Raw genomic sequence first — 24489 nt, 5'->3', positions numbered from 1 at the left:
AGCTTGTGTGCATTTATGTTGCTTTGTGCTGTTGATGGACTGTAGGGTATGATGGGCTATGCTGCTTATGAGGTTAGTTTTGACTGAGTTGTTATATTAATGTTGCGCTTTAATCTTTTAACCAGATTTGGGAGAAGTGGCATATACATTTTCTAAGTTAAATAATGCAAATGTCGTTTAATTATATCCCCTCTTTCTCAGTCGAGGGCAGTTATGCTGAATCAGCTATTGCCTTCATGCACAGGATTACAAAGCTGAGTCTGTGCCTTTCATTTTTTTGTGCTAGGCTAGCAGACCACATGGAAAATGTGGAACTCAGTGTTCCCCTAACGGAAGACTATGGGAGTCCAAAATTCATTCATTCATTCATTCATTCATTCATTCATTCATTCATTCATTCATTCATTCATTCATTCATTCATTCATTCATTCATTCATACAAAATACATTTTGCAACAGCTGGCAAGACTGACCATTTAACCAACACTGCATCACAGATGGTGGCAGCCATTCTCAACTTTAACTAAACCCTCCAAAGGCCCAAGTTCAATGGCCACCGTAACCGCAATTGATGTGCCGCTGCTGACTTACTCCAGATAGAGAGGGCGAGCAACAGTGTCGCCTGCAGAGTGGGCCTTGTGGAAGAGAGTGTAGAGGTAGGGAAGCAGTGAGTAGCGCAGGAGGAGGGCTTTCCTCATGGCCTTCTGGGCTCCTTGACTGAAGACATATGGCTCCTGGGGCTGCAAGAGAAAAAGGAACGTCATGTGGCAGAGCTCTTGTACCCCACCAAGTCTACCAAGAAACAGACTCTTTACTCTCAAAACTTCATTCCCTTCCTTCTTTGGAACATAATCACACCCTATGTGAAGGAATTGATATCAGTGAGGATGAACACATATGAGATTTTGTTTCATACTGAATGAGACCCTTAGTCTCTCAAGGTCAGTATTCTCTAAAGGGAGGAAAGATGACTGGAGAGACTATAGGCCAGTGAGCCTGACCTCAATTGCAGGGAAAATAATGGAACAGATTTCAAAGGGGGCAGTCTGCAAACATCCAAAGGATAATTTGTTGATCTGGGGAAATCAGCCGGGATTTGAACCCAACAGGTCCTGCCAGACCAACCTGGTTTCCTTCTTTGACTGGCAGGCTTATTAGATCATGGAAATTCAGTGGATGTTGTTTACAGTAAGGCTTTTGTCAAGGTTTCCCATGATGTTCTGATGGGTAAACTGGAGGATTGAAGTCTGGATTTCCAGATGGTTAGGTGGATAGGGAACTGGTTAGAAAACCGCACCCAAAGAGTAGTTGTCAATGGTGTTTCATCAGACTGGAGGGAGGGGAGCAGCGGAGTGCCACAGAGCTTGGTACTGGGTCTGGTACTTTTCAACATTTTTATCAGTGATCTGGATGAGGGGGTGGACACTCTTCATTAAATTTGCAGGTGACACTAAATTGAGAGGAGTAGTAAACACCTGAGAAGAGAGAGATGAACAAGATCTGAACATACTTGAAAATGGGCAAATGAGAACAAGATGCAATTCAATAAGGAGAACTGCAGAGTTCTACGTCTGGATCACAAAAATGAGAAGCATGCATTCTGGATGGGAGATAAACTTCTAGTTAGTACTGTGTGTGAAAAAAAAAGTGCGGTTCTGATTCTTGCCTTTAATGTATGTAGAAACATAATTGGGAGGGGGGTTGGGTAGCTGGTTTGCCAATCTCCTACTGAGGGACTGGAGAACTTCAGAAATAACAACTGACCTCGAGGCACCTGTTGGAAGGGAGAAGGAAAGACATGACAAAGGAATAAAGAAAGAAGAGGAAGGAAAGAAGAAAGCAAAAGAAAGGAGGGAGGGAGGGAGGGAGGGAGGGAGGGAGGGAGGGAGGAAGGAAGGCAAGAGCGAAGGAAATAAAGCAAGAAACAAAACAAGAGTGAAGTTGGGAGGTGGAGAGGAAGCAAACAAGCAAGAAGATGAAGGAAGGCAGCGTTCCCTCAGCATTGTCCATCTTCCACCCTCTCCCCCCCAGTTGTGAGGGTATGTGGAGGAGCGTCCAAAGTCTGCGAAGGCCTCTATGGGGATGGCTGGGCAGGCTTTTCTCCATCTTCTGCAGCCCTCTCCCACTTGGGAGACATAGGAAAAGCCTCCCACCCAGCTGCATAGGGTCCAGTGCTGGCTTTGGGCACTCCATACACTCTCCCGACTCAGCAGCAGAGGGGGCGGGGGGGCGGGAAGGAGGAGAGATGAACAGTGAATGGCTGCACACTCCTTTAGTTGTGTCTCCTTTCACTCTATCACCGTGGTAGTGGGGGCACAGAGGGGGGACACAATGTCATATCCATAGACTTCCATTGCAGTTCTACCCAGGGATATTTCCACAACAACCAGATCTTGGGGGACTTGTGGATTGTAAGCTAAATATGAGCTCACAGTATGATGTGGCAGTCAAGCAGGCAAATGCAGTTTTGGGCTGTATCAACAGAGGCATCACATCAAAAGATGCCATAGTCCTGCTGTATACTGCATTGGTCAGACCCCACCTGAAGCACTGTGTTTTGGAGGTCTCACTTCAAAAGTGACGTGGACAAAATTGAGATGAGAACGATCTGGGGCTTGGTGGATCAAGCCCTATGAAGAAAGTCTGAGGGACTCAGGAATGTTCAGCCTGGGGAAGTGGAGGCTGAAAGGGGATATAATTGCTGTCTTTAAGTATTTGAAAGGTTGTCACTTGGAGGAGTGCAGCGAGCAGTTCCTGTTGGCAGCAGAGGATGGATTTAAACTACTTGAAGAATGGTATCAGTTAGATATGGGGGGGGAGGGGGGAGATTCATAGTCAGAACAGTAGAATCAGCCTAAGAATGTGATGAGCTCCCCCTCACTGGTGGTCTTTATGCAGCAGCTGGACAGATACTTATTTTGGATGCTTAGGGCTTATCCTGCATTGAACAGGAGGTTGGACTAGATGGCCTGTATAGCCCTCTTCAACTCTATAATTCTACTAGGACTGGCATTTGCTCTCCAAGGTCTCTGGTAGGGGTCTTTCATATCACCTGCTGCTTGCCAGGGAGTCAGCCTGAGACCTTCTGCATGCAAAGCACAGATTCTTCTGCTGAACCACAGTCCTGCCCCTAAATAAAAACCAATGATCTGATCCTATGGCCCACTAGCGGAGCACTGTTCATTTCACTGGCCATAACTTATGATCCTGCACCAGTGATAACTACCAGCATAGCATATTGTGCTGGCCCAGGAACTACCAGTGGTTATTTGCAAGGACCACTCTCACTCTTTTGGTCCAGCAGTGGCCTTGCCCAGGACTACAGCACACAGAGAAGGGACTGGACACAGAGAGGACTTACTGCCCATCTCAAGGCATTATATCCTACAGGCCAATGTGAGAATTCTACAAAAATAAGAAACCACAGAAAACGAAAATAATTGGACTGCACATCACTTAGGGGACAGGCAAGTGCTACTTGAAGTGGGGGAAATTAAAACAGCACAGGATACCATTAGATACTATAACATCATGATTTACTTTGTATTCAGAGCTGTGTACCCTCTGTTATTTGACAACGTTGATAATCTTCAAACATGTAGTATGTTTCTAGCAGTTGTAGTTGAAAATGCACAGGCAACAATGGATGAAATCTCAGAAACTATGGAGTATAAGAGAATAGGGGCTCAGGAAGAATTCCCAGTAGACAGGGAATGGACCTGGTGCATGCAGCTTTTCAAGACCAGCAGAAATTAATCAAAGTAGTATATGTATTAAGTGAAAGTCAATGTGTGCATTATTTTATACACAGTCCAAACTTGGTAATTATATTAACACAGAATAAAGCTTTTCTCTTTGTACAAGAAGGACATTTTTGTTTTTAATTCTGTATATTCAAAGTATAGATAAAGGACACATGGTAGATACAGCAGCCTTTCTGAAGCTAAGGAGGCATGAATCTGTCCAGTGTCTGGATAAGGGGACCTTGTTAGAATTGCATGTTCGGTTTTATTAAGATTTAATAGCCCACAAGCCATATATCTACTGATTCAAGAATTTAAAATGACAGTAAAACAGAAGTTTGCTATGTCAGCAACACAATTTTGACATAAACTGCTCAAAAACAATTTCACATTACCAGGGAAGGATGAATATTTCAAAATCCATTTTCTCAAAAATTTATCTTTCTGCTTCATATTTGGGGCAGTAAAAGAAAACATGGAATAATGAATCAAGCTTTGACACTTGTTACAGTAATGTTAGTTCAAAGGTATTTGAAGTTTACTAGTCATTGAAGGGCTGTCCCCCAAATACTAGCCCTGGCAAGGGTTTAACTTATTCCACAGAAATGTATGAGTGACTGAATCAAAAGCAGCCTTTAAATTAATAAAAACTGCATATAAGGAACCGGGTATGTCTTGCGTGTATTTGCTGATCAAAGAGTCCAAATTGAAGCAATGATCTATACAGGAATTACTCTTTCTGAAGCATCATTTAGAATTTTTTTCTTTATCTATCCAATTCTGAAGGTTTTTTTGGAGGTAAGACGTGTAAAGTTAACCTATTATAGTAGGAGGCTAACGGGCCCAATAGTTATTTGTATAAGTTACAAATAAATTATAGTATAAATTATTTGGATGAAGGAAAAGATGGGGTACTTATTAAATTTGCAAATGACACTTAACTGGGAGAGGTAACAAACACAACAGAAGACAGAATCAGGATACAAGATTATTTTGACAGGCTAGAAAACTGGGTGAAAATGAATAAAATGAATTTAACATTCTTCGTTTAGATAGGAAAAATCATATGCATCACTATAGAATGGGCAAGACTTGTCTTGGCAGTAGTATGTGTGAAAAGGATCTGGGGGTCCTTTTATAGTCGACTATACACTGAAGATGAGTCAGCAGTGTGACTCGGTGGCTAAAAGGGCAAATGGGTTTTTGGGCTGTGTTAAAAGAAATATAGTGTCCAGATCACGCGAGGTGATGTTACCACTTTACTCCACTCTGGTTAGATCTCACTTGGAATACTGTGTTCAGTTTTGGGCACCAAGAAAGATTTAAAGAAACTTGAGCGTGTCCAGAGCAGGGCTACAAAGATGGGAAGGGGTTTGGAGACCAAGTTGTATACGGAAAGGTTGCGGGAGCTTGATCTGTTTAGCCTGGAGAAAAGATGACTAAGAGGTGATGTCATAACCATCTTCGAATACTTGAAGGGCTATCATATATATAGGATGGAGCAGAGTTGTTTTCTGTTGCCCCAGAGGGTCGGACCAGAATCAGTGGGTTTAAATTAATTCAAAGTATTTTCGGCTAAACATCCGGAAGAAGATCTTGACAGTTAGAGCGGTTTCTCAGTGGAACAGGCTTCCTTGGGAGGTGGTGAGTTCTCCTTCTTTGGAAGTTTTTAAGCAGAGCCTAGATAGTCATCTGACAGAAATGCTGATTTTATGAACTTAAGCAGATTGTGAGTGGGTAGGCAGGGTGGGGTGTGCCAGTGTTTGTCTCTTGCATATCCAGGGAATTGCTCATCACCTCTGTGGGATGGTAGGTGAATTTCCTCCAGGCCAAGCTGGATTCTGGAGATTTCTGGTGGGGGAGCATCATCTGGGCATGGAATTGGGGTCACTGTGGGTGTGCAGGCAGTTGTTAGTTCCTGTATCATGCAGGGGGTTGGATCCTGGATGACCCTGGATGTCCCTTCCAACTCTATGATTCAGTTTTGACACCTCTTTTATATATAGGAACAATTAGTGATGTTCTCCATAAAGTTGGAATAATTAATGTAAATATATATTCAAGTAATTCAGTCCACCAAATAGGAGTCATGTTTAATAGCTCCACAGGGAATGCATAAGGACCAGAGAATTTTCCCAACAACTCTTGCTGATATTGTTTGTTATACTTTAAGCCATTACTTGCATAGGCCTTTCTTTTAGGGGTCATGGGAATTGTAGTCCATGGACATCTGGAGAGCCACAGTTTAGCCATTCCCCACACTAGGGCACAAAGGCTTCTGTGTCCTCTCATCCAGCAGCAGAAACACAACTGCGCTGACATTGCCAAGCAACTGAGAACTGCACTTCTTGGCTTCCTCCTTTGAAAGTGCCCTAACCTCATTCCTGAGAGTCACTCTTGATGTGAATCTTGGCTGCTGGTTTAACTCCTACAGAACTGTACATCAGCTCTTTTTCATTTCCCATGGGCACAACCAGGTCAAGGAACTGATTCAGTTAAGTCAGAAGGCAGCTTTATCCTTTAGCTCTTGTTCAGCAATGAATAAAGAGGAAAAGAACACTATGCATTGAAACTGCTTCCTTTAATGGCAAGAAGCCAAAACTACCAAACAAACTCTATTTTATTCTTTTACAACCATGCAGGGGGAATATTGGCCTTTGCACCTCAGGCTTTGCAAGAAGGGCTATAGCAATAAACATCTTCTGACACTACTGAATCACAATCTTTCCTTGTCCTATTAGATGCATCACAAGACTGACCAGTTGTCATCACCTTACCGTGTTTCCATGGTCATTGTGGTTTCGCATGAAGGGATAGAAGGCACCTAGCTGGGTCCAGCGCACACACAGCTCTTCTGAAGTGTTGCCCGCAAAGCCACAGACATCAGCACCAACCAACGGCACCCCATAGAGGTTAAAGAGCAGCACCGCTGGAGGCAGAGAAAATAAGATACATGGAATGAGCAGGCACTGAAAAACTCTGATCAGCAAGTCCCAAGACCGGTCATGATAGGTTCTATAACAGAATGTTGGAGGGCGCTGGTGGTTACAGCAGAATTCTCCTCGGCTAGCAAATTCCCCCCTCTCAGACCTGCAGTATTCTCTTCTCATGGTCATACATCAGTATCACAGTAATGCAGGCAAAACAGAATTTAGAGAGTCTTCCAGGGTTGGGTCTCCATAGATCTGTACCTGGTATGGTGTAGGATAAATGTTCCCAGGAACTTGCAACGTCTCCAGTCCAATGGCCCGCATAGTGACCGTGGCTTGCAAAGGTGGAACGGGAAATCACAAACGGGCGTTTCCCTCGCACTCTCACCAAAGCACTGAGAACAGGAGAGAGGAAAGTCAGTGGCAGTTAGAAAGGGATCCAGTTTTCCAAGCTCCCAAGTACACAGCCTTTGTGAAAGATCAGCCTGCTAAATTCTAGGCTGCAGATTTTATTGTGAAAACGCCACAGAACATAATTTCATTTAGGACCTGTCTTGCCATCTTGCACTAGAGTTCCATCTTAGCACTAAGGTTCCATCCAAGATAAGCCCTCATAAACCAACATGTTATTCTTCAGTGCCCATCTCCAAGAGACATATCAAGATGGGCATCCATGTTAGTTTGTTCATAGAAGCAGAAAAGAGCAAGAGTCCAGTAGCACCTTAAAAACTAACAAAATTTGTGGCAAGGTATGAGATTTGGAGAAGGGAACAGTGACTCACAAAAACTCATACCCTGCCACAAAGTTCGTTAGTCTTTTAAGGTGCCACTGGATGCTTGCTCTTTTCTACATCTCTAAGAGGCACTCACACTTTTGTGTGAGGTTGCTAAAGGAGAATTACCCAGCCTGCACTGCTCCGTACCATACTCACTTATGAGAAGCAATGGCCTCAGTCAGCCCATACAGATTGTGCAGGTTGGAGTGGGAGGACAGATATTGCTTACTGGAAGCACAGATTGTGTGTGTCTTCAGGGATCTCCCCAGAACACCTGTAGATGAAAGGGCAGGTGGACAGTCCTGGACAAAGAGGTTCCTATATATGCATCCAGTAATGTGCAAGACTGTGGCAATGAACATTCTTGGTCTCAAGACTACTGGAATCAATAGTTGCTCTTCAGGACTCAGTAAAGGTAATGCTTGGATCCTAAGAGCCCTTTCCATTCACAGTTGGCACTTGTACTTGTGGAAGAGGAAGGGATCAATTTTTGCCAATTTCCTCCCTCTCACTGAAACCCTCTGTTTTAATCCCCATAACGCTCCTGGAGGAGGCACCGGCCCACCAGAATATCAGGGGCATGGAAAGTAAGAAGTCTCTGTTCAGAAAGTAAGGGCTCTGCTTGCACTGTGCCGGATCCTGGCCAATATCTTCTGTACTCAGAGTCTTCTATAGCTCCAAAGAGCTGGATTGAAATGCTTGCCATTTTAAATGGTTAAGGCAAATGAGTGTAAACCATATGGTTACTCTCAGGTAGAACACAGAAAAAAGAAAAATGTTGTAAATTATCAGCACACAAATCACAAATGGTTTCATTTTGCATAAATTCCATCAAAAGAATTTGATTTGTTTGTTCCTCTTAATAGCTTAAGATTCTATTTTAGGAAGTATTGCTTCTGCTCCAATAAACTGAAAATTTTTGTTATTCATCTTTCATGCTACTAAAAAACATTAGAGTGGTGATGTGGCTCTTCGGGAAAATATGAGCTCATTGCCTATGTGATACAATTATATTTACCACAGGAGAAATTACTACTCAGTTTTGAAAGGAGCACCACTGAAAAAGGAATATATCCGAAAACGTGGTATGAAACCTAGGTACCCACTGGGTGCATAATTCACATGATCACTGTGCAAGACAAACAATGAAATAGACATTAAATTTATTTTGAACAACACTTTATTATACTTTATTTGGATAGCCATATTAGATTGTACTTTTGGATTGCATGTATATTTGGAGGCATAGGACTTCCATAGCAAGATGAAGGAATGAGCCTACGGATCTAGGAATGAAAACATTCTTAAACATACTACTTCAGTTGGATGTTATTAAGCAGAGTAATGGCTAGGGAATGAAGTTACACTTGTGTTAAAATAACTGACCTAACTCTAGAGAAGTGATCAAAACAAAATGAACTGGTGGCCATTCTTAAAATTAATTTTCCTAAAATGCAGACATTCCTTAATTGTCTCATCCCAATACAAGAAACATTAATTTCAGATTTCTCCAACTACCCATGTTTCTGCTACTATTTCTTACCTGGTACATAAGGGGGATTCTCAATTTTGTTGTTGGGACAGCCATCCAAGGAACCTTCCACAAAATTTGAGGGCTCATTCATGTCCTAGAAGAAACGGGGAGAGAATTTTGATTTTATGTCAGCATCCTGTTAAGAACAAACAAACTCCATGCTTTATCTCTATGCAAGCGCAGCTGTGAACAGCACCATCACTTCCCAGGATAAGAGAGACTCACAATCCACATGCCATCAAAGGGCACTTGGTCATGGAAATCCTTCACCATGTCATACCACCACTGCTGAGCCTGTGGGTTGGTGAAGTCAGGGAAGGCAGTGGGGCCGGGCCAAACCTGAAAGATAAAAGGCCAGAGCTTTCAAGAAATGCCAGAGTGCGCTAATAATATATATTTATTCTCAAGGTTTGAAGCATTCATTGTTTATGTGACACCTTTCAGAGAAAGTGGAATAAGAGGAAAGCTAAGAAACTAAGGAAACACTCAGTCCTGTGACAAAATAAGATCTTCTCTGCTTTCTAGATATCTATTCAAAAGTAGTACAACAAATGCTGTTTTGGGAACATTCAGAATGCATGTGGTGCAGTGATTAAGAGCAGTGGTCTTTCACTTGGAGATCCTGGTTTGATTCCCCATTTGTCCCCATAAAACCTGCTGGGTGACCTTGGGCTAGTCACAGTTCTGTTACAGCTGTTCTCACAGAGCAGATCTGTCTGAACTATCTCAGCCCCACCCAACTCTTCCCTGCTGTGGGAAGAGGAAGGCAATTGTAAACCACTTTGAGACTCCTTTGGGTAGTGAAAAGGGTGGAACCCAAAATCAAAGGATGACATTGCATGGCTTGAGAGGTGGTGGTGATGCAAGAACACTGCCTATAACACCAGTTGAATCTTCCAGGATATTCTTTGGTGATCTAAAGTTATGATTCTCCTGCAAAGAAAATGTCAAAAGGGAGAGTGCAATGTGAAATTGTCTAATTCAATCTGTAATTCATGACCAAATTTTATGTTAATTTTACTTTCCCTGTCAAATTTGAAAGTGGTCTTCAGCCACTCCGAATGTATTGATTGCATCTTAATTTATAAACAGGCCTCTCCTAGTAACATCTTGCAGCTTTGAATATAAAGTCAGTAGAGTTATGGATGTAGACGTCATGCATTTGATGAAGTAAGTGCCAACTCTTAAAAGTTTATTCTAGAACAGGCTTTGGCTGCTACTAAAGTGTCTCTGGACTACTTCTCTAGGCCAACTCAGCTCAAGCACTATTAAAATCTGGATAATGGGCTTAGTTAATAGCTACAGTACTATCCTTCAAAATAGAAAACTTGCACCAATGACTCACCTTACCCATCAGGGGCTGCCCAGTTGCATTTAAGATGAAGACACCTCGTTTCAGGCCTTCATCATAGGGTCTGTAATTGCCAGAAGGACTGGAACTGCTAATACCAGGATCCTGAAAGAAATGTGTGTGTGAGAGAGATTCGGATGTAATGGATGTGACAGGGCACAAAAAGGCAAAGAGCAACAATGCAGTGAAGGCTATTCCCTTGAAGAGTTTCAGTCTGACTGAAACAAGCGCCACATGGGGCAGAGCAGAAAGAGGACATTGTATTTAGAATCCAGATTACGGCATTCAATCATTGTAAACCATCAAACAAAATAACCCCAGCTCACATTCTGTGATGCAAGTTGAACAATAGCAAACCGTTTATTATGCATTTGGAAGGCACAATCAAAACAGGGGCAGAATATTAAAGCATCTGTCAGCGGTAACCTTTGAAGAAAAAGAAAGCATGCAAGTCAGCTATGGAAACCCTTAAAGGTTACTTTGAGTTCCTCCACTGTTTGAACATATGTAACTCTCACACTGCATCTGGCCACTAGTGTATTTAGCTCAATACAGTTCTCTCCAACTGAAAATGGCTCTTTGTGGTCTGGGGAGGCATTTTCCATTCCTGCTACCCAAGCCTTCCTGAGGTTACAGGAAGGGATATATTATTATTAATTATTATTAATTATTATTAATTAAATTTATATTTTGCCACTCCCGCTGACCTGGCTTGTGGCGGTTAACAACATAAAAACCCACAACAATAAAATCCCATTAAAAACCCCAATAAAAGCATTACAAAGCATCACATGGTGGCCAAACCACTTACTCCCCATACCAGTCCATCTGCTCCTGGGGCAGCAGGGGGCTATGTCAATAAAACCTCCCACACATATCCTGACAGATGGCATGTCCTAAAGGGGATATGATATGTAAATCATACCCTGTCCTTCCACTGAATGATCAGTTTTCTGGGGTGTAAGTATGAAAAGTTTATTCTGGCCTTAAATTTCTAAATATTTCCCACCCACCCACCTCCAGTAAAGGCTACCAATGAAAGTTGCTATGTTTGGGAAGATTCTGCAGTACAGTTGCAGATGGGACAATTACAACCCCCTCTAAAATTATCCAATTGCACATCTTTCAAGAAAAGACTAAAGGCTGATTGGAAAGGAATTTAATAGTTTCAAATTTTGTTTCATCTTCTTGGTTGGAATGGAATGCTGGACTCTTACAGATTCCTTAAAGCAGGGGTAGTCAAACTGCGGCCCTCCAGATGTCCATGGACTACAATTCCCAGGAGCCCCTGCCAGCGAACGCAGTTTGACTACCCCTGCCTTAGTCAATCCCACCCCCCCTTCCCTGGTGATATTTCCAGTGGAAAATCCATGCATCAAAGAAAGAGAGGTTGTGCTCCTTAAGCATTTATTACTCCTTGTATGTTAAGGAACAGGTTCTAGATCAAGAGCTAAGCCTTGACCTATGGAATGATGACATAGTTCTATTCTCAAAGTTCTACATTTCCCCACCCTGCAACAATAAAAGCTAACCATGAAAGCTGCAGTGTTTGAGATTCCATACTAGGGACAGATGGTAAGGAAGATTCTGCAGTACAGTTGCAGAGGGAACAATTTCCGGAAAAAAATTCTCATCAGCACATGAAGAATTCAGGCTTCACTAACTTACCACAATCATGACATACCTCCGACCACCACGGTGGAAATCAGACACCATGTCTGGCATATCTTGGAACCGATCTTTATCAAAGGTAAAATCTCTCCTTGCATCAGTATAATCCAAGTCATTCCACTGCACATCCTGTTGGGCCCAAGAATGCCGCATTAGAGAAGGCACAGGGCCCGTGCCAATTCCCCACCTCTGTTCAGCTAGTTTCCATCTTGTGCAAGAGCACAGCCGCTTTGCTGGCACCTACACCTCCTACGCATCGAAGAGAAGCTTTGTCCTGGACAAGACCGGTGGGAACCCACCTACCAGGGGAAACTGTGCAGTCGTCATGTTCTTGACCACTTCCTTGGTAACAGCACTGGAGAAGTATCCCCAGCGGCAGAGATGGAATCCCAGAGCCCAATATGGGGGCATGAAGGGGTACCCTGAAGGAAACAAAAAACCAATTGCTTCACAGGCCCTCCAGACAAGCTACTGAAGATCCCAAACTTCCCCACCCAGTGAAAATCCCACACTCAGCATGTTGTTTCTACCCCAAACTCAGCATGCTGTTTCCAACTCAAATAACCTAAAATAAGGATGTAAAGTCTATCCTTAAAATTAGATCAGATAGGTCTTTATCTGTCTCTCAAAGACGATGCTTTGGTGGGTGCAGTTAATAAGGAAGACTAGCCTCTTTCCTCCACCCCCACACACCCCCGGGGGGGGGGGGAAGCCCTGAAGAATTCCACTGGTCACACTTTTTACATGCTTATAAATTGCTCGGTCCAACTAACCAAATGACAATATTAATGGTGCAGCCAAACCCAGAGGATGAGGACAGGCTCATCCCCAACACTGGATGTTGCTGGTCTCCAATATTAAGGAACAAGTACAGATCTTTACTGATGGCCACATATGATCACCAAGGTCATCTTCTTGACAAGGCTGACATTGGGGAGAAAGCACTCCACTGAGTTACTGGCTGCCGCCTCCCAAAGAAGAACGCAAGTGCCTACCAATGACATCCAGATATTGGCGCACCACATTCTTTGGATCTGGGCCCAGGAAGATATAGAAATCCAGGATGCCTCCAATTGTTCTCCACGTTATGGCTGGAGCGGGCTGCAGTACCACATCTGTAAAGCCATGGAAATAAAGAAGAGGAATAGCAGGTTTTTACGCCTGGCTTTTCACTACCTGAAGGGGTCCCAATGTAATTACAAACATCTTTCCCTTCCTCTCCTCAAAACAAAGACCCTGTGAGGTAGGTGAGGATGAGAGCTCTGAGAGAACTGCTCTGTGAGCACAGCTCTAAGAGTACCATGACTGTATAATATATAGCTGAATGAGGGGGGGGGGCAATAATATGAACTTTGAACTCTTTGACCTGCATGCAGACTTTTGAATGGAATTTGGTTTGGCCACTGTGAGAAACAAAAGGCTGGACTAGATGAGCTATTGGTCTGATACAGCACATTTACTCCTAATACCAAAATACTCTATCTTTCTCACTGAATGTATGTTGTTTTTAATCTCTTAATTGTATATCAGAAAAGATTTCTCTACAGTATTTAAAAGGCCTTCAGGAACAAAGTCCATTTAAAGTGATTTGCCTTCTGAAGACAGAATTTGTTTCATAAAAGCAAAGAATCCACCTTTAAACTGTATATGGTGTCCTTATTGCTGGAGTGCCTGCTGCTGGGGCATTGCATTGCATTCATGTAGCCTTCACACATAAGGGATCAGAGGACTCTTGAGACACCTACCCATGGCATTGCTATTCAGCAAAAAGACTCCATGAGCCAAGCCACCCTCTTCCAACACCAGGTAGAAAGGGTGGGAGCCATATAGATTCGCAGAGGGCTGAAAACACAGAAAGAATACACAAAATCAAGGTCAAATTACACACTTGGCATAGTATATTTAGGAAGAAGACTATAGCAATGGATCTATGTTTGGGACATGCTGAGTAATAAGGAACCTCACTGCCAAACCAGTGAAGGTGAATCATTCTCCCAACATGGCATCCTATTTTCAATAATTAGTAGAAGTGTCTCATCAGCAGTTGAATTTAGAAAACAATTTGACCATCACCATTCTCAGATGCCCCATCAACATTACAAATCTTTAGGAAAAGTATGCCAGCTCATCAGGTTTTGCTAAATAATCCTGGAAATGGTACATTGGTTAGTGTGCTGAGGATTCTCTGCTAGAGATCCCTAGACAGAGAGAGCCAGTTTGGTGTAGTGGTTAGGAGCACTGACTTCTAATCTGGTGAGCCAGGTTTTATTCTGTGCTCCTCCACATGCAGCCAGCTGGGTGACCTTGGGCTCACCACAGCACTGATAAAGCTGTTCTGACAGAGAGGGCTTTCTCAGCCTCACCTCCCTCACAGGGTGTCTGTTGTGGGAAGAGGAAAGTGAAGGTGACTGAAAGCCGCTTTGAGACTCCTTCTGGGAGAGAAAAGCAGCCTATAAGAACCAACTCTTCTTCTTCTCACAGAAATGTAATGCCCAGAGTTATCTGGCAAGACAGAAACTACTAATAAATCAGTTTAAGCTTGTGGAAGGGATATGTAGAGAGGAACATAAAACATCCTGTGACAGGGCCAGTCACCATGCCCTCCCATGTTGTGAGGTACTTTTCAAGGTGGTGAGCCTGTATTTACTCCATAGAAGCAAGCGTTAAATAGCTATAGATAAACAACAATAAGGAAACCCGATCAAGGGAAGACAGCATCAACCCTCAGAAGACAGCTGAGATGTTGCAATTCACAAGCAGGCTGAATTTCAGAAAAGCATTTTGCTAAGTAGGTGCATGCAGCAAGGCTTTTTTACCTTTTCTGATTTTCCCAGGGAAACAAAAAAGTCAAAACCACAGTGCTATGGTAACATAAGTGGGTGAAGAGTTGGTGCTGGATTTTGACGGCAGTAGACAACAAATCTGTGCCCACAACTAGAGGCATGATTATGTTCAGAGTCATGCCTTTTTTTCCCCGGTCAAGTCACAGCTGACTTATGGTGACTGCATGGGGCTTTCAAGAGACAGTCAGAGGTGGTTCCCCATTGCCTGCCTCTGCACCACAACCCCTGATGTTCCTTGGTGATCTCCCATCCAAGTCTGCTGAGCTTCTGAGATATGAGAAGCTTGGGCAGGCTTTGGCTACCCAGGTCATGGCATTCATACCTTTCTCCTTACTTACATAACAAAACACCCACACATAGGGACCGTTTCAGATCAGCTCTGGAATGGGATATCTTTAAATGACAATGTCATTGCCTTTATTCATTATGTGTGAGCGCAAAAGGCCAGCTATTCATACTCAGGAGCATTCTTTCATAATGAGGAGAGCATAATTAGAGGACTGAGAGCCACTATTCTATTGCTTCAGGGTGATACTCATGCTTTATTAATACTTCTCAGCATCCCAATTTAAAGGCAGAACTGGGGGCTAATTCTGTTAAAGGTTGAACTGAGGCCGAACTGAGGGAAGTGGCAAGGGATTCCCCACACTCTAGGATTCCCCACACTTCTTCTCTCCCACAGCAGCTTCTAATCAATCTTGCTTGAAGAGGAGCACCAGAATGTCTAGAGAAGACCTCAACACTTCCTCTAGCACATCAGGCGAAATGGACAGGGAAGGAAGAATCATGCATGTGACTGGCAGATACTTTGTTGACAAGGCATAAAATGTCTATAGTTTTAAGCTTGGTAGGTAACGGCAGAAACTTAGGATATAAACTTCGTAAATTAAACAAATAGATTAGTTCTGGGGCAGGTAGGTCAGCATTTGGCACAACAAGGAGTATGCCCGTTGAAATCAGGTGTGTTGGACTCTGTTGCTTTTATGATGGTTCAGTCTTTGGCGATGAATGAGCTGGTCGAGAGAGCACTGAGGAACCGCAGCCCTCCCAGAAAAGGCAGTGCACCACACCACCGTTTCCTACCCTTACCGCAGGCGGCATGTCCCGATTCCAGAGGGTGACTTTAGTCCAACTGACATTGAGGAGGAGTGGAGTCAGATGCTCGCCCAGTCCAGAGATGAAGCCTGAGGGCAGGGAGGTTGAGATCTGCAGGAACTGGTCCGCATAGAACAAGGGAGCCACTGTGGTATTGAGTCTGTTGGGAAGAAAGCAGACAATCCCAGCAAATACACTGCATTTATTGTGCAGGAGCCTTTAGACGCTTCAAAAATGTGTTTGCATGACCCACAGTCGAATGTTAATAATTTGAAATTCTACCATTTGAAGAAATGGTTATCTGAAGCACCCAGTCGTACAGTTAAATTATATACTATTATATCATTACAGTTTTCAGACCTCCTTCACATTATCATCCGCATGAATCAGAATCTCACAGAACTGGAAGATACCAGATTAACCCCTTACCTTTCCTGCTCTTCTAAAGAATCTCCAAAAGTCTATATACAAGATGTTTCTACAAGTCAGTTGAATGTATGGTTGGACCATGTGGCTCCTACTGGTCAGCCTCCCAAATGAGGAGGCTCTAAATCTGAAGGAGCCTCTAAATCTGAAGTTGTCCAAGTAAAGAATGAAAATAGATCTCTGCCCTTACATCCATCTTCAGTTCCCATGTCTCTACTATGCCTCTGAATGGGCAGTTTTATTTATTTTGTTTATGTTATTTAAAGCAGTGGTCCCCAACAAGCTTGCGGCCCGGGAAGCTTCTTACTGCGGGAGGGCGGGGAGAGGGAATCAGGGCTGGCTGTGCCCATGCGGGCGCGGCCCGATGCGCGGGCGCGGCCCGCGGGTGCGGCTCGATGCGTGGGCGCGGCACACGGGGCGCGGCCCAATGCGCGGGCGCGGCCCGCAGGCGCGGCCGAGGCTTGGGCGTGGCCCGCGCGGGCCGCGGGCTGCGCCCCGATGCCCTGCCGGTTCCCAACCTCAGAAAGGTTGGGGACCACTGATTTAAAGCATGAATAACTTGGACTCAAGACATATTACACAGAGGACGTCAATACAAATAATGCAATAGGGCATTCAATAAATAATGCAATAGAATTAGGGCTGTGGAACAGCCAGTTATCAAAAAAACAGAAGCAAAACCTAAGTATTAATAAAGGTAAAGGTAAAGGTATCCCCTGTGCAAGCACCGGATCATGTCTGACCCTTGGGGTGACGCCCTCTAGCGTTTTCATGGCAGACTCAATACGGGGTGGTTTGCCAGTGCCTTCCCCAGTCATTACCATTTGCCCCCCAGCAAGCTGGGTACTCATTTTATCGACCTCGGAAGGATGGAAGGCTGAGTCAACCTTGAGCCGGCTGCTGGGATTGAACTCCCAGCCTCATGGGCAGAGCTTTCAGACAGCATGACTGCTGCCTTACCACTCTGCACCACAAGAGGCTCTAAGTATTAATATGACACTTTAAAATGACACCTCACTAACACTCGAGGCACAGGTTAAACAGGTAGCTAGCCGGGCATTTTTCCATCTTCGCCAGGCTCGGCTACTAGCGCCCTATCTGTCCTCTGAACACCTGGCCACAGTGATCCATGCGACGGTCACCTCTAGACTAGATTTCTGTAACTCGCTCTACACCGGCCTGCCTCTGGGCTTGATCCGGAAACTGCAACTCGTCCAAAATGCGGCTGCTAGAGTCCTCACAGCTACACCATGGAGGGCTCACATCCAGCCAGTTCTGAGGCAGCTGCATTGGTTACCGGTCGCCTTCCGGATCAGGTTCAAGGTTTTGGTTTTGACCTTCAAGGCCATCCGTGGTCTAGGCCCAGCATATATGAGGGACCGCCTTTTGCCCTATATCCCCCGCAGGGCTTTACGCTCTGCGGGGGCTAACCTACTGGTCGTTCCCGGCCCCAAGGAAGCCCGCCTGGCCTCGACTAGGGCCAGGGCCTTTTCGGTCCTGGCCCCAACCTGGTGGAATGAGCTCCCGGAAGAGCTGAGGGCCCTGCGGGAATTACCAGCATTCCGCAGGGCCTGTAAGACGGAGCTCTTCCGCCAGGCTTATAACTGAGGCCGGGCGGAAAGAAGATCAGCCCCCCCCTCACAAACTGGTGGTAGAGAGCGTCACCCCCCACCGTAGATGAGGATGCGGAGAGCAAATGAGTAGGCTACGCCATCGCTGTTACAATTATTGTAAATCATTGGTTTTTATTGTCATTTTATGGTTTTAGGGGACGGGTTTATGTAAGCCGCCTCGAGCCTTCGGGGGGAGGCGGGGTATAAATATAAATATAATAATAATAATAATAATAAATGATGCAAAAAAAATTACATTTACAGTAATCTATACCCTGTAGCATAGATCATTGTCCTTAATAATTTATTCAAGTAATTTTGTGAATCATATTGTACAGGGCAATCCTATTGCCTGCATAGACAGGCCCGCTTAAATAATTCTGTTTTCCAAAGTTTGCAGAAAGCCAAGAGAGTGTGAGCATTACTGACCCCCTTCAGGCAGACCACTCCATACGATGGGGTCCCAATGGAGAAGGGGCAGTTGATTTTGCTGCACACATAATGAATGTAGAAAAGCACTATTCAGCTCATGCTACTGGGGGGACAAAGAAAGCCAAAAGGAATAATCACCTTAGTTAATGAATAGGATGTTCAGAATTAAAGACTACAACCTTGAGCACTGCTCCACTTATTACATTTTTACGATGGATATCTAAGTTATTTAAACGACGGAATGTGTGAATGACACAAGTACACGTTTGGAGATGTATACGATACGGATTCTTAGACAGGCAGTACTGCCAACAGACACCTGCCAGATGTATACTCACAAAACAAAAAGAAAAAAATGCCAGGTGATAAGAAACAGATTTATTTTACGCAGTCCCTAAGCATTTTGCTGTGTGGGCTTCGGCAGTGGAAATATATCAAAGCATAATTTTATATTTAATGGTAAAATTAATTTTTTTAATTATTTAAAACAGGATGAAAATTGGGGTACATATCTGTCTACATATCATGTAAGATAAACAAACTGCACATGTTCATTTTTAATAATTCCCCCTGACGAAGCCTACAAAGTGGAATGCATAGGCGCTTTGTAAAGTAAATCTATTTCTTATCACCTAGCATTTTTCTTTTTGTTTTGTGACACTTTTGTGAGTACAACCCACTTTTTAAAAATCCTTGGTGTATACTCAGGCACGGATCTGGATTCAGAAGAAGAGTTGGTTCTTATATGCCGCTTTTCTCTACCCGAAGGAGGCTCAAGGCGGCTTACAGTCACCTTCCCTTTCCTCTCCCCACAACAGACACCCTGTGAGGTGGGTGAGGCTGAGAGAGCCCTGATATCACTGCTCAGTCAGAACAGCTTTATCAGTGCTGTAGCCAGCCCAAGGTCACCCAGCTGGCTGCATGTGGGGGAGTGTAGAATTGAACCCGGCATGCTAGATTAGAAGTCCGCACTCCTAACCACTATACCAAACTGACCTTCACTGACATGTAATGTGTGGAATGATCCTGATACATCTGGAACACATTAGAAAGATGTGCAAGGTTCTGATGAGGCAAAATGCTTCTGCTCCAGATATTCTCACTCTAGATCTCCATATATCTTTCCAGCCTTGCTCACACCAATACTCCAGAAGGCAAGAACACTTGCTTATGGGAAATCAGAGCCACTTACAGTACTTGCCCACTGGATTTCCGAACAACAATAAGGCCAAAGGGATCAGCAGAGAACTGAACAGTGTAGAGTGTTGAGGATGCCTTGGTGTTTATTTGCGGAGTTTCCAAAGGGACTTCAAACCGTTCATTGGCTGGATCTCTAAGCTGTGATGAAAAAGACCAAAAAAAGATAGACAAAGATAGGGGTAGGGATGAGAGAGAGGGAGTGGTAGAATTTCAGCCCGATGGGGTTGAAAAAGATGGTCCTGGCTCACCAATACAGATACTACACAACAGAAAGGTCAGTCTGCCATGGACTCAGGATCAAGACAGAGAATCCTTCAAAGGAGATCCTTGCCATAGCTAGGACCAAAGATATTTGGGATAATGCAATTTGATGTTTTTTGACCCCCCTCCCCCAACTCTAGTAAATATGTTGTTAATGACTGTGTGGCAGAGAGGGGCAAACATGGCTTGTCACACAGCATGACTGTGCCTGCCTCCTGATCGCACACACACTTCCCTGCAAGTGAGGACAGTGGGACATTCTTATGCATGGGCTTGCAACATTCATTGCTAATCAAGGTGAACTTCACAACCTATATAAGTTATGCTCCATTAGAAAATGTACCTCATGTTCTTTTTTTGTATGATCTTTTCTATTTTGGTTTTGCTAACCATGAAGAGGAAGAGTCTATGCAAGACACTATAACTCTTCCCAACCAGTAGAAATTCTATTTGGCTGTGCCTTTAGCTGTTGAGATTTCAGCTGCTATTGTACACACAATCTGGAATCTACCTTCACAGCCATAATGCCCAAAAACCTTAAGAAATAAAACCAACAGGATTCTTAGAAAGCTGTCCTATGCTCAGAATTGTTTGCATACTGAGAAACCTCAGTAAGAACATGATTTCAGCTAGGATTTCAGCCTTCTATACAGCAGAATGACTCGGTATCTTGATGTCATTGTTTCTGAGGCAGACTATCTAGCTAGATCAGGATCTGGGACACCCGGTCTGAACCCCCACTGTGCCATGGAAACATACTGGGTGACATTGGCCCACTCTGAGCCTAACCTCCTTCACACATCTGTTGTGAGGATAAAATGGGAGATGAGAATAACAAAGTAAGCTGCTTTGGGTACCCACAGGGAAGAAGGGTAGGCTATAAATGAAAGTAAATAAATAAAATACGCACTGAGAAGCGAAGCCTACCCTCTGTCTCAAACATCACATCCAGTTGCAAGGTCATAATATCATCTGGGAGAAAGGTGGGCGTCTCACGGGTCAGCTGAGCAGTATAGCCAGTTTCAGTCGCAGTCAGATTCTTCATCTTGTAACTAGGATAACTGAGAGGGAAAAAGCACCAGGGCTTCCCTGTGGCAGAATCTAGGCAGGAAACAGGGACATAACAGCAGCCCCGAGCCTGACATTCTTCTTGAGAGATCAGCTTTTCTGGGGCACAATCAAATTGCCTGTCTGGAGGGATGTCACAAGTTGTAGGTGGCAAGATGTTGAAGGATTCTGACTGCTCTACAAATTTTTGTTCTGGTGTCACTTCCTCTCTGTCTTTGTTCTCTCCCCTGTAGACATCCCATGCCTGGGAAGCAGCTGTAGGGCTCATGATGACTGCCAAAGCAACATCATGGACTCCATATATGCTGAGCACAGTAACTGCTGCTGCTGCTGCTGCAAGAGCCAAAACCTTGAAGATCATGTAGGGCCTCTTCTGCTCAGTCTTATCAGTCACTGTCATGGCAACCAGCAAGGAGGGGACAGGTGTGTACTCTTCAACAGGTGCAGGATTGATCTATGCAGCCAGCTGCAAAAAAGGCAGAGGTAGACACATAAGGCACAAATGCTCAAGAGGCTGAACCTGGTTCTCAGTTCCTTATCTACGACTCCTAGTGCCTTATTTTTAAGTCCAAACACAAATATTGGAAAGACTTTAAAAGTTCTGTGCCCCAAAATAAACTTTAGACCATCAGAAATCATACTTTCCCACATTCAGGGGACTCTGCCCTACATGGGGATCTATGGGGCTACCTCTCCCACTATGTTCCCCCAAGACCAGTACAGTCTAGTGACCAGAATTTCTTTAGGATCCCTGACCCTAAAGAAATAAAATTTGCCTCAACCAAGGCCAGGGCCTTCTTGGCTCTGGCCCCGGCCTGGTGAAATGTTCTGCCAAAGGAGATCAGAGCTCCATGGTGACCTTAAGTTGTTTTACGGGGCTGCAAGATAGAGTTGTTCTTCCAGGTCTATGGTTGAGGTGGGAAGGGTCTATCAAATTCCTGTTCTCCTTCAGCTGGAACTCACCCACTTAGAATATCATTCAAATGATACATATACTTCTGATTCCACCCATGGAACAGGGATGAGGTATGCAGTGAATGGTTATGTTTAGGTATTTTAATTATTTTAATGTTTTTAATCCTTTTATTGCTGATGATATGTACTTTTGGTGTTTTAAGCTGCCCTGAATTTTTAGGGAAGGGCAGCATAAAAACAGAATAATAAATAATGATACCATTCCTCAGTCCAAAGCCCGGGTTCTGTGTTACTGCTCCAAAATGGACTGTCACTGTCTCCAGGAGAATTGAAGGTTAAGAAACTGAAGGCAGCTGCACCCCAAAATAATAATAATTATTATTATTTAAAATTATTTTCTGCCACTCCTGAGACCGGCTTGTGGCGGGTTACAATCATACACACTAAAAACCCCAATAAAATCGCATTAAAACAATCCAAGGACACAAAAACAAACCATACAACAACAAACCTAACCTCTAATAAGGGGAGTGGGAAGAAGGGGCCATAATTAACTGATGGTCTTCACGTTGCCTAGCACCAGGGGAGCCACAATCAGATCTTCCTTGCTGCCTCGGCCTCAACCATAAACCCGGCAGAAGAGCTCTGTTTTGGAGGCCCTGCAGAATGCCAGTAGCTCCCGCAGGGCCTGCAACTCTTCCGGGAGCTTGTTCTACCAGGTAGGGGCCAGGACAAAAAAGGCCCTGGCCCTGGTTGAGGCCAGGCACTCTTCTCTGCGGCTGGGAATGACCAACAAGTTTGTGCCAGCAGAGCATAAGGATCTGCGGGGGACATTGGACGACAGGTGGTCCCTCAGGTATGTGGGTCCCAGACCGTGAAGGTCCTTAAAGGTCAAAATCAAATCCCTGAACCGGATCCGGGCAGCAACTGGAAACCAATGCAGCTGCCTCTACACAGGCTGGATATGGGCCCTCCAAGATGTTCCTGGGAGGATCCTCGCAGCCCCATTTTGTACCAGCTGTAATTTGCGGATCAAGGACAAGGGCAGGCCAAATCATCCTGAATCATACACCCACAGATTCTGAGGGCAATGTCGTGTGAGAGGATTCAGACCAGCCTTTCTCAACCTTTTGACCACAGAGTGGCCCCTGAAATATTCCTCAGTCTTGAGCAATTTCAGAAGCGATGCCATGCCCATGCCCATGGAAGTCACACATTTACAGTGTGCCTGGCATCACCAGTAAGAGGAAATGCTTGTTAAATGAGTTAGTTTCATTTTCGGGTGTGCAGTACTTTGCCTGAACAAAACAAGGAAGCGTTTATCTCAGCTATTATAAAGCCCACCGTGCAAAGCAGCAGTCCTCCTTAGGGGAAATGATCTGTGTAATTTGGAGATCACTTTTAATGCAAGTCTCCAGCTGGGAACTACTGCTCATCTCCAGACTACAAATATCAGTTTTCCTGGAGAAAGAGGCTGCTTACGAGGGCGGACTCTGTGGCATTGGACACAGTCTTCTCCTGCTTGGATATCTGAATCCTTTGCATGCAACAGCCTTCCTCCAGCCATTTTCTGCAAGCGGGGCTCTGAGAAGAAATTCTGTGAAGGGGGGAAATGGGGGTGCAGCAGATTCAGCTCTTCCCTCCCATTGTGTGTGAATTCAACAAGACCATCGCAGTCCCCGGTAAGTTAATTTTTTTCTCTGCTCTGGAGAAAAGGCAGGCCGGGGATTGGGGGGAGCCTTATTCTACTTGCAACATAACTACTGTCCCAGATCCTGAGCCTGCCGCGTGTTTTACCGGCAGAGCTCAGTACCTTAAGAATTTTGGCTCACACTGAGCATGATGAGAATTTCAAATAAATTCGGCAGACTGGCAAAAAACCAACAGGTGCAAGCTTTTCAACAGCGGAACACAACAATAAGAAAAATTTCATCTTCTGAATTTCTGTCATCGTGCAGCCTCTAAAGGTTCCGAAGCCCTAAGAGGAAGGAAACAATTCGTGATCCTGGGAAACTCACATTGCTTTCCCTTAGAAGAAAAATGTTAGTATCGGGTTTTCAGGGGAGGAAATCCAACCCTCTCTCCTGCGGAAGTGAACCTTAAAGGGCTACCCTCGAACGTCTGTACTCACCCCCTCCTGCAACCAGCACGAAACGATCAAGTCTTCAAAGTCCGGAGCGAACACGTGATCAGCCAGTCATGTGACCTATCCTGCCTTCTCTTCTCTTCAAGCCTCTGAAGCGGGGTGACGGGGGCGGGGGCAGGTGCAGACCGGGAGGTTTTAAAGGTCGTGTGAATTGAGGCAGTGATGAACAGGCATGCGTCCAATACGAAGCCTCTGCTAGTTGTACTGTCGGTCTGGGGACACATGAAAACGGCAGCAAAGGCACAGGCGTGTTGTCTGTATTATTGTTATATTAATCTGCTGGTTAATCCGCTAAATTCGAGGAATATTATTTTAAAGGCTGCTGTGACATAGGAAAAGATCCCTCCCGACACATTTCAGGTGGCGTTGTTACACCTTTCCATGAGAAGGTATGCCTCTTAATATTTCAATACAATCACCCAGCAAAAACTAAACCAGATTAAAAACCATCCAGATTTGTTTGGCATCTTTGCTAGGCAGTAGTC

At 44.4% G+C, this 24489-nt stretch overlaps 2 protein-coding genes across 5 annotated transcripts in view; one reads left to right on the top strand and one right to left on the bottom strand.

Annotated features, from left to right (window-relative positions):
- Window positions 1–8374, top strand: part of SGSH (N-sulfoglucosamine sulfohydrolase) — a 62037-nt gene extending 53663 nt beyond the window's left edge. The window contains exon 8 of the mRNA XM_077328209.1: window positions 6485–8374. Coding sequence (XP_077184324.1) covers window positions 6485–6501 — 17 coding nt within the window. The 3' untranslated portion in view covers window positions 6502–8374. The remainder of the gene's footprint in view (window positions 1–6484) is intronic.
- The window catches only part of GAA (alpha glucosidase), a 33239-nt gene extending 9059 nt beyond the window's left edge, over window positions 1–24180 (bottom strand). Inside the window, exons 1-15 of one of the 4 annotated variants that reach the window (XM_077328198.1) lie at window positions 23990–24180; window positions 20786–21409; window positions 19607–19752; window positions 15938–16103; window positions 13751–13847; window positions 13001–13120; window positions 12309–12427; window positions 12003–12134; window positions 10329–10439; window positions 9209–9322; window positions 8993–9077; window positions 7606–7723; window positions 6935–7068; window positions 6521–6672; window positions 592–740 (exon numbers count right to left, since the gene is read on the bottom strand). In XM_077328198.1, coding sequence (XP_077184313.1) covers window positions 592–740; window positions 6521–6672; window positions 6935–7068; window positions 7606–7723; window positions 8993–9077; window positions 9209–9322; window positions 10329–10439; window positions 12003–12134; window positions 12309–12427; window positions 13001–13120; window positions 13751–13847; window positions 15938–16103; window positions 19607–19752; window positions 20786–21343 — 2201 coding nt within the window. In that variant the 5' untranslated portion in view covers window positions 21344–21409; window positions 23990–24180. Of the gene's footprint in view, window positions 1–591; window positions 741–6520; window positions 6673–6934; window positions 7069–7605; window positions 7724–8992; window positions 9078–9208; window positions 9323–10328; window positions 10440–12002; window positions 12135–12308; window positions 12428–13000; window positions 13121–13750; window positions 13848–15937; window positions 16104–19606; window positions 19753–20785; window positions 21410–23671; window positions 23832–23876 lie in introns of those variants that run through there. The other 3 variants (XM_077328199.1, XM_077328200.1, XM_077328201.1) reach the window with 3 other exon arrangements.
- Window positions 24181–24489: the final 309 nt, after the last annotated feature.

The sequence above is a fragment of the Paroedura picta genome, chromosome 3 (assembly GCF_049243985.1).
Source record: "Paroedura picta isolate Pp20150507F chromosome 3, Ppicta_v3.0, whole genome shotgun sequence".
Classification (NCBI taxonomy): domain Eukaryota; kingdom Metazoa; phylum Chordata; class Lepidosauria; order Squamata; family Gekkonidae; genus Paroedura; species Paroedura picta.
The sequence above is the reverse complement of the archived record's forward strand: the minus strand, read 5'-3'. Positions and strand labels throughout refer to the sequence as shown.